At 44.9% G+C, this 9,889-nt stretch overlaps 1 protein-coding gene across 3 annotated transcripts in view; it reads right to left on the bottom strand.

Annotated features, from left to right (window-relative positions):
• Nucleotides 1–2,843: 2,843 nt before the first annotated feature.
• The window catches only part of LOC139276969 (sperm-specific H1/protamine-like protein type 2), a 31,238-nt gene continuing 24,192 nt past the window's right edge, over nt 2,844–9,889 (bottom strand). For all 3 annotated transcript variants that reach the window (XM_070894965.1, XM_070894966.1, XM_070894967.1), the window contains exons 2-5: nt 8,780–9,048; nt 6,801–6,915; nt 3,737–3,798; nt 2,844–3,268 (exon numbers count right to left, since the gene is read on the bottom strand). In XM_070894965.1, coding sequence (XP_070751066.1) covers nt 3,011–3,268; nt 3,737–3,798; nt 6,801–6,915; nt 8,780–9,028 — 684 coding nt within the window. In that variant the 5' untranslated portion in view covers nt 9,029–9,048 and the 3' untranslated portion in view covers nt 2,844–3,010. The remainder of the gene's footprint in view (nt 3,269–3,736; nt 3,799–6,800; nt 6,916–8,779; nt 9,049–9,889) is intronic.

Below are 9,889 nucleotides of genomic sequence, written 5' to 3'. Positions count from 1 at the left end.
CAGCTCACCAACTTTACTTACTATGCTCTGGGCATTGATACATATGCCCACTAAACCCATCTTGGTCTGTGTCACATTTCTCCAGGCTGATGCCCATTTCTAAACTCTTTATTCGAATGCTGTTTGTCTCTCCCAGTCCTCTCTGCCTCCTTTTGCAAACTTCAATGGTTACCAGGATAAGGACAGCTCCAGGAGCAAAAGGCTGTACCTCCACAGACAAAGGGGCTTGATGAACATAGAATTGGATACTGGGCACCAAACCACACAAGGTGGATGGGAGGGTCCCTCTTGTACAAAAGCAGACAGATATTGGAAGTGAACAATACAACCAACAGGGAACATCTAAGGAGACAACTGGACATCAAAACCAAAGATATTGGACTGAGACCAGGACTATTGAAAATAAAAGGGAATGAGAGCTACTGGTGGCAGCCAGTAATTAGTGGATCAGGGATCGGACAAGGCTAACTCAGGAATTTTAAAAAGGGAACAGAGAGGACGATAACCCACAAGAACACATTCTGATGCCGGATGGCAGAGTACAGGTTCAGGGCAGTGAAGGACATGGTTCATGGAGGATAGTCAGCAGCTGGCAATGGGTTGCTCGGAGGAATGGTTGAGACTAGGACAGTAATCCAAAACTGCTGGATAGTGCAAAGAACCACCTCCAGCCAAAGCTTTTACTGATGAATATACAGAATGGCCATTCACTTTTTTTTTAAAAAAAAGTGTCTCCATTGTAGGTTTAAAATGTACACCAAACATGAAAGGAAAGATATATGAGAAGGTGTAGGTTTAAGAACAACCCAGGAGGTGGTTGGCTAAGACTGTCCCTCCAATAGAGGAAGGGACATCAAGCAATGCTCTGCAAGACCCAGGGCTTGTGGGCAGTAGAAGTTCATTAGCCTAATCGAAGTGTGAAAATATGCTTCAATCAGATGAACTGGAATGAAGCAGCCATCCAATAAGGGCAATGCTAATTCCTGAAGGAGTCAATCATTTTGAAGGGTCTGGTTTTAAGGACAGGCCTAGTAATGGGATTGGATACAGACCACCTGAACAGGTCGACAAGCAAGGAGCAGCATTCATTATTCTCCACAGTAACAGGGAAGTGACTGCCATCACGAGAATGGCAAATCCATTTAACTTTAGTTCAGAACCACCTCTGGACTAGGTACAATTGGACAAAGCCATCCCATCATGCAGTCAGGGAAACAACCAGTGAATTGATACCTTACTGCTCAACAGGCCAAACTCAAGCCACTGCCTGGCAAGGATGAGCCAATTGTAGTGAGGCTAATGAATCACCTTCAAGTAACAGAAGGCTCAAAAATGCCATTTGTAGGACACAAGTCATGTTCTATTACACATTGCTGACTTTAAATGGTTGTATAGTTCAGGCCCAGGCCACTGGATATTGAGGCAGTGCTAAAAAATATTCTACAGGACAAAATCAGTGACCCAGGGTTAGGGGCAGAAAGCTGCCTCAAACGAGTGAGCACACAAGAGCAAGCAGTAGGGGTTAGGTTCCTATGGTCATTGGTGATCGATGCAGAGAAGTGAAGTGGATTATAACAAGGGCTGGTTTAGTGGGGATATCCCATTTAGGTAGGAAATAATGACAAAAGGCAACTTGGGGAGGGTGGGTGGGGAGCGCAGGTGGTTAGGAGGAAGAGGCCATAGGAACTGGAGGTGGCCATTGTTCCTGGAGCTTGTTCTGCCATTCAATTAGATCATGACTGATTTGTACAATTCAATTTACTCACAGGAACATGACTAGACAATAGAGAGAAGGAAAAGACAGGACCCATGGCACCAAGCTCAAGGACCAGTCCATTAAGGGTATGCGTTAGCTCAGCATCCACCATGTACATATTTCAACTCCTATAATTGAGCTGCCATGATTCATGCCATCACTTCAGCTCCCTCCATGATGCCTGCAGGCACCTCACCCACTGCAGGTGTTTACTGCCACTTTACTCCAGGATAATACTTTCCTTCACACAACTGAGGCCACAGAACACCAGCCAGGTCTAAAATTGTTTTGCATGAAACCAGGAGAATGATATCTCTACAGTCCACAAAACCAATTGAAGGCAGCACTCAACAGGAAGTTAATCTGCTGCCCAAACTCTGAACAGTCTTCCCATTGCAAGTCAGTCAGTAATGAAGGGAGGAACTGTTCCCTTTGATTATCCTGGCCCCTCCACCCCAGTTATGGATCCATCAGCACCAACGAGCAGAAGCATGGCCTGAGGACAGAAGCTGGTGCTGACACTACATTGGTAACATTAAAATCATAGAACAAAGCCATCTATTGGTAGCTGTTCTAGCACATGGCACCTACAAGAGTAGGCACTGGAGATTACCCTGACAGATTTAAATGTTTAGATAAAGTTGTGCTTTAAATCAGGTTGTACATTGAAGGGAGCCACTGCTGAGCCGTGAACAGTATGTGATATGGTGCCCAAACAAAAGCTGTGTTTTACTGCTGAGGAAACCCCAAGGCCAGCAAAGGAAAGCAAGAACCAGGGAATGTGTGACCATTTTCTGGTACTTCTCACATCCTTAGAAAGGTGAATTTTAATTCTGAAAAATATCAGGGGAAGCATTGGCATAATGCCACCAGCAAACAAACTGGGACAATGCCCTGAATGACCAACTCCACATTTCCCTGGTGTAAAGAATTCCAGTCAAGGGATCACTGACTTAGACCATCAGTTCAACTGGGGGAGAAAACACAACAGATTGAAGTTAAGTGCAAGGAGACTTTCCACTTGATCTAAAGATCTTCACAACACATTTGAAGTTAAGTTTTTATTGAATTACTTACAAGATATACATTTTAAAAAGTGCAACTCAGTCAAGTTACATATTATTTTTCATGGCCAGGAGACGCAAGAACCCAGCTAGTCAGTCAATCATCTTTTCGCACTTTCCCTCGGCCTGGCTTCAGTGGCCCCTCACTGTCGGCCCAGGCTTGTCTGGGGGGATGGTCCTTATTCCTTAGTCAGTTCTTCTTCTTCCCTTGACCCCTTGGGTCTAGTTTCACTACAGTGTCAGAATTCAAAGCCTTCTTATCTGGCAAGGCTTCTGAAAGTGAATGTGGTTCCTCTTTTATAGCCTTGTTCTTTCTAGTGTTCCCTGTTGCCCTGGTGTCCGAGGGCTGTCCAAGCTTCTTGTCCACTTTACTCTTTCCGTCAGGTTTTGGTAGCTTAGTCTTCTTGGGTGATTTTTTGGCTGTTTCTAATCCACTCTTCATGGATCCCTACAATTAGAAATCTTGTCTGAGGAGAGCAGTGCTTCAGTACAAAGTCACCCAAAAAATGGAGGTTTTCACTATGTAACCCAATAATCCAAGCACAAGCTACAGGTTTGTTTCAGCAACATTAAGCTACCCACCCGTGCCCTCTTCCCATCAATGGGCAATTAGCCCTTTAATGTGCATGGTTTCCTACACTGCAAATGTACTGCATAAATAAGAGTGTTCTTTCTTTGGCACCCTCTAGTTTCAGCTCAAAGCTGGGCCAGCTGTGGGGCTGGAGGGGAATTAAAGGAGATGGGTCAAGCTCATACTCAAGGGAGAGGAATCTCACACTTCACCTCTAACCCTGGAGCTGACTAGAACCAGGCTTCAATGCAAGCAGCACTGACTGCCATTGAAGCTGCACAAGCCAGCCCTTGAGCCAATGAGAGATTACAATTAACATGGACAGGGTTGAAAGGCAACACTTACCTTCCCAGATTTCTCTCCTTTTTCTTTTGAAAGGTCTGTAGTTTTTTTTGACTTGGATGCATCTGCAGAGAGAACAGATTTTGTAAAGCTGGGTTGGAACTTTTAGCCACAGGTCACATTGGGAGTTGGTGTACAACATTGTGTATAGCCAGAAGTCAGGATCATTAGTTATGTCCACACACACCATGTCACTTAAAACCAAAAAAAAAGTTAGGTGAAGATCCACACTGGTGTAATGTGATATTAGGAAGTCAATTGAGAAATTCCAAGTTTGTCAAATTCTGCGTCAGCACAGCTGGACATTGGCACCTCAACCAAACATCTGTAATTTAGTAACAAAGGCCAAACATAGATATTGTCCAAAGTACAAGAACTACAGGACCCTTGGCATTGATTGCAGGCATCTCAAGATGGAAGAGTTTGTGGTCCTATTAGAGCTTTACCCATCACTGATACATATACTGACACCATGTCAGGGCAGGTGTGCATACAGATGGCAGAGCCCCAAAATCTACATCCCAATAGATCTAATTCTGGAAAGGGAACAGGCAGCTGCTTTCTGAATAGAGGGTGAACAGGACATCAGCTGGTGTGGTGTCGCTCCTGCCCTCTCTCCCTCCCCCAATTCTCAGTGCCTGAGACAGAGGCATGTGGAAGGACAAGAGAAACTTGGGCTTTTTGGTCTGGAGGTCACTGATTTTAGACAGTAAAATTGTATAGAAAGGTTAGGTCTGGTCTGTTACTTTAATCACAGCAAGACAAGCAGCTATGGGTTCAAACCAACAAGCTAAACACAGGAGTCCTTCAGGGTGAACACAACATTGAGCAGACTCTTGGGAGATGAAAACCCTGGAATTGTTAAGAATCAGGTGGGCCCCCCCCAAGGATTCCTTGCAGGGCCCAGGTCAACACATCTGCTCCCCCTAGTCTACAACAAATCCTTTGCGGACCACTGCTGTCTGTATTGACCGTGCAGACCTCCTAAAATGGAATTAAATGTGACATGGGGCGATGTAGAAGTAGGAGTATGCGTGCGCACTAGGTCCATGCAGCAGAGCAGGTCTCCAGTCGCCTTGGGTAATCCTTGCCACTGGACCAACACCTAGCTCTGTCAAGCCCGTGTGGTGGCTGGTGTGCAATGGCCACCACATGTTAAAATAATCCACACAGGCATCTTCCACCCTTCAGGATGTAGTTTAGGACCTGGAATATTAGGTCTTTCATTGAAACACTTGTGAACTCATCCATTTTTGGTGTGGAAGCAAGTCATCCTCAACATGAGGGACTGCCTAATACTAGGCCCCTACTGCCTTGGGCTGGTGGCCCTCCAGTGCCTGTTCAGAGTTTAGTTGGTGAGGGTGCAGGAAAGGCCAGAAATGCAATGTCATGCCACTGCCCCCCCACCCACTACTCCTCCTCCTCCTCCTGAGGCACCCCAGGATCCAAAGACAATTTGCTGAAAGTACAAGAGATAGATAAAGCTATAAAACATAATTTGTCTTTTATAAATAGGGGCAGAGTGTACAAAATGAGTGAATGATAAATTTGACATCATTGGTTCAGTCAGGCCACAGTTACTGTGTGCCAATGTTCCCTGTATGGGGGAATGCATGTACACAATTTGTCCATCATGAAGCTGGCAAGTGACCTGTGTGGGACCTCCAGACACTGCAGCTTAAAGGAGATATTGCTGTGTGCTGTTTGGGTACCTTATTAGAAAATATTATTGCTTTGGCAGCTGTTCAGAGGGTTCACCAGGTTGACTCGAGATGAGGGGGTTGACTTATGAAGAAAGGTTGAGTCTCTACTCATTGGAATTAAGAATGAGGTGGTTTTATTGAAACATTGAGGGGGCTTGACAAGTTGGATGCAGAGAGGATATTTCCACTCCAGGGAGACTAGAACTAGGGGACAGTCTTAGAATAAGGGGCCGCCCATTTAAAATGGAGATGGAGAAATTTCTTCAGGTTTGTAAATCTGTGGAAGCAGGGACATTGAATAAATTTAAGACAGTTTCTTAACCGATAAGGGGATAAGGTTATAGGGAGCGGGCAGGGAAGTGGAGCAGAGTCCACGATCAGATCAGCCATGATCGTATTAAATGACGGAGCAGGCTCGAGGGCTGTATGGCCTACTCCTGCTCCCATTTCTTTAAAGATATTAAAGCCATAGAGAGCATTCAGTGCAGATTCACCAGGTACAGGCAACTGGAGACTAGAGGCACTGGAACTATTCTTACCAGAGCAGAGTAGGCCAACAGGACAAGAGTGTGGCAGATAGATTAGATATTGCTCCAGCACAGATACAATGGCCTCCTGTGACTACACAGTAGCATGGAGGCTCCGACCTGCAAGAGAACACCAGCAGCAGGTCGGGGCCATAAAAAGGAGTGGTGAGTGGCGTGGCAGTGTACCACTCAGGGTACAGCGAGAGCTGGTGCAAGAGGGTGACAGCAGCCAAGAGGGACATCAAGGTCCAGGTCAGTGATTGGTGTGTCAAGCCTGTGTAGTGGCTGGTGTGCAACAGCCACCACACATTAAAAAAATCCACACAGGTATCTTCCACCCTTCAAGATGTAGTTCAGGATCTAGAATATCATTGAAACACCTGTGAACTCATCCTTTTTTTGGTATGGAAGCAAGTCATCCTTGTTTTGAAGGTGTGCCTATAATGATTACTACTCCAGTATTCTCCAAACCCATGTGTTGTGCATGACCAAGTTGGGAAGCACCAATTGTACCAAATGCCATTGGTTTTTCAGCTACCAACCTATTAACACACTGGACCTTTGAGTGGAGACACACATTTATCCCATCACTGGATCCCAGTGCCATTGAGCCAAGCAGCACTTGGAATGTCTGCAGCAGGGTTACCTTTAGTCAGTCAATGAGCATCAAGGATTCACATGTAGAGTGCAGTCAAGCAACAATCTAGCCCCAAAAACCCAGATAGTTAGTGTCACATGTGGTAGGACCAGGCTGTGGAAGCATAATTTAGTCAGAGTTGGTCCAGGAGATGGAACAGGGTTTAGATCAGCAGAAACATGGAATCAGTAAATTGTTACCTGGTTTTTGATCAGCTCCAGGATTCTTGGCTTTGGGTTTCCTTGTTGTAGCTGCTGCCTTGGTGGAGTCACTCTTTGGATCAATATTTTCTTTGGTTTTCTTCATAGAAGCAAGCTGGGGAAGGGAATAAGCAAACTTCACAGAATAGACATTGGTGAATCATTTAGAATTCAGTACTCCAGGAAGCTATGATTTTGTAAGTTATGCAACATTAGAATTGGAGATAAAAACCTCAAGGCAATTCTAATCCAATGGTAGGATTGGGTGGGAGGGGGGAGGGGTGTTGGAGGCCTCATGGACTTTTGCCCAGTTGGGCCATTTGTTCGTCAATCTTCCCATTAAGTGGAGGCATTGACCTGGCTGATCACCACTCCAATGAGATATTACACAAGTCCATCATTTTACTTGACCAATATTTGCAGAATTTACCATTTTGTAAAAAGCAACAGACTGCCAAATTTTGTCAGTTATGGTATGACCAACCTCAGGCTCAAGAACCAGGAAGGAGCACACCACAGATTGGTGTTCAGCAAGTGACTAATTCTCACCCTGTCTACAGGTACTGGATTACTACAATAGCTCATTAATTCACCCATCCAATGGGAGACTGCAGGGGCCAGCTCACTCACCAAGTGACAGCTTGATCTGGTGGAACAAAGTTCAGGAAACTCAGGTAGAATCAATAATCACCATCCAAAGCCAAGGCTCTTTACAGATCAGAGTAGGTGGATGCTCAACCAATAGTGAAGCATGAAAACTAAACTTTTAACCAAGAGGAAGAGGAAGAGGACCTATAAGCATCATCCATTGTGCAAGTTTTGGAGAATGGCCAACACATGACCATGGGGGAAACTAACTATAGTTAGAGCATCAAACATTGGTCATGTGGCAGCTGGTAGACAGTCAGATTTAAAGACTCCCATTCATTGGTTCATCATGCTACATAGCCACCAATCATACTTCCATTCCCAAACTGATGGAATGTCATAGGGCATCTTCACCAGCCACCATGATTGTAGTGACAATCTAGCTCATTCCCTCCTGCCTAGTCTCTAGACCCCACACATGCTAGTGAGCCACACTAATGGAATTGCTTCAGTTTTGGGTGTGCAAAACAAGACAGGATCCCAGGCTTATGCCAATTACTGAGCACATTGACTGTACAGACCCTTCACATTAGGAGCTAGCAGAGCATTACATAGAATGCATGTATGGTTTAGAGAGTCAAAGTGGTGTCCTGGGAAGCAGAGATCCTGCAAGTCAGTGGGTCAAGGGAAGATTGGAAGCCCCACTTGGTCAAGATACTGAAAATCTTGCACGACATTTAAACAATGGATTAATATCCATCCAAATACAACACTAAAAAAGGTACAAGATAGGAGGAGCTACTTGTTCAGCCTCTAGATCATAGCCATTCGGTGTAAAAGAGATTTCTCATGTTGCCTTTGGACCTACTGCCAATCACCTGAATTCTGTGTCCTCTGGTTCTCACCCTTTCCACCAATGGGAACAGTTTCACTATCTACTGTCTAGACCACTCATGATTAACACCTCAAATCTCCTCAGCTGAGGAAAACTCCAGTCTATCACAACTGAAGTCCCTCACCCCTGCAACCATTCTTGAAAAGCCACTTTCTCAACCTGTCCTGCCACTAATTTGTGCATATATACCTCCAGGTCTGTTTCCACATGCCCCTCACCCCCAAATTGTACCCTTTAGTTTATATTGCCTTTCCTTGTTCTTCCTATGAATCACTTTGCACCTTTCAATCAAGAATCAAGAGGCTACAGGAGCTTTAGACCCAAGAGGACATGCACAATCCAAACCAAGGCTCCACCAACACTTTGTAAAGGAATTGCTTCACTTTCAATTTTCATTGAGTGGGGTCCAAGGGCACTGTAAGCATCTAGTTAGTATGATTAAGTCCTTCAGAAAGAATCCCTAGTTGTAGAAAATATGGACAAGAAAGACACTTACTTTGAATCGTCCTGTTGCTCCAATCGCTCGGGAGTTTGCAGGCCTGACCAGAATGCCCTTTTCAAGGCCTGCATGCAGGGCCTTCTTAAGTCTGCTATTCAAGTAGACCGGGTTCACAGTGGGGTGAAACGTCAGAATGTAGCTCTTTATAGCTGGCACAGAAGTTCCTTTGCGATCATTGCTTTTCTTCAAGGCATTAACCACCATTTTTATTATGGGAGGAGTTTTGATGTTAAGCGAGCAGATCATAGTGCTGGTCCTCCGCAGACCTGGAATGCATGTGGAAATCCATCAGTTTGGCAACATCGCTTACAATTGGCCATTGGTAAGTCAGTTGTACTGGAATTTCTCAGACAATTCCAGAAGTAATAGAACCACAGGGAATCAGACAGGTAAGCTAGAGACAGGATGTCCTTCACTTATCAAAGGGAAGAACAAACTTGTGGAAGGACTGCAGGGAGTCTGGAAATCAGGGCAGTGTTGGAGGAGGGACAAGGAATTGACAGACACTGCAGTTAGAGCCAGAGTTTGGGGAGATTCCAAGGCCTGTATATGAACACATTTCAAATTGCTAACTTCAGCTCGTGTATGAACCATTTATATTCCCCCATCCCTAGGCATCAGCTCAGAACAAATACCACCTCCAAAAATAGGAGGCTTACAGTTCTAGAGCTTTGCTCAGTAAGGAGCAGGTCACAACAGAGCTTCTGTAAAAGGGAACTTTAGAAATGGCCTGCAGCAGGTCCCATTTTACTATAGAAAGCCCTACAATTTAAACCCAATCAGCTTCAAAAACAAATTGGGTATTCATAGAAAATAGGTGCAGGAGTAGGCCATTCATCCCTTTGAGCCTGCACCACCATTGAAGATCATGGCTGATCATTCACCTCAGTACCCCTTTCCTGCTTTCTCTCCATACCCCTTGATCCCTTTAGCCATAAGGGCCATATCTAACTCCATCTCACACTAGAGGTGATCAAGGGTGGTAGATCATTGGGATTTACAAGAGTTGGAGCAAGAAGTGATGTTAAACAGGGTTATTTATCAGCATGCATCAGAGATTGGGGAAAAAGGCAGGTTTGTTGAGCAAGGCAAACTTCACTTTCATCA

This window comes from Pristiophorus japonicus, chromosome 12 (genome assembly GCF_044704955.1).
Source record: "Pristiophorus japonicus isolate sPriJap1 chromosome 12, sPriJap1.hap1, whole genome shotgun sequence".
NCBI lineage: Eukaryota > Metazoa > Chordata > Chondrichthyes > Pristiophoridae > Pristiophorus > Pristiophorus japonicus.
Note: the sequence above shows the minus strand (reverse complement) of the source record. Positions and strands in the feature narration are given on the sequence as shown.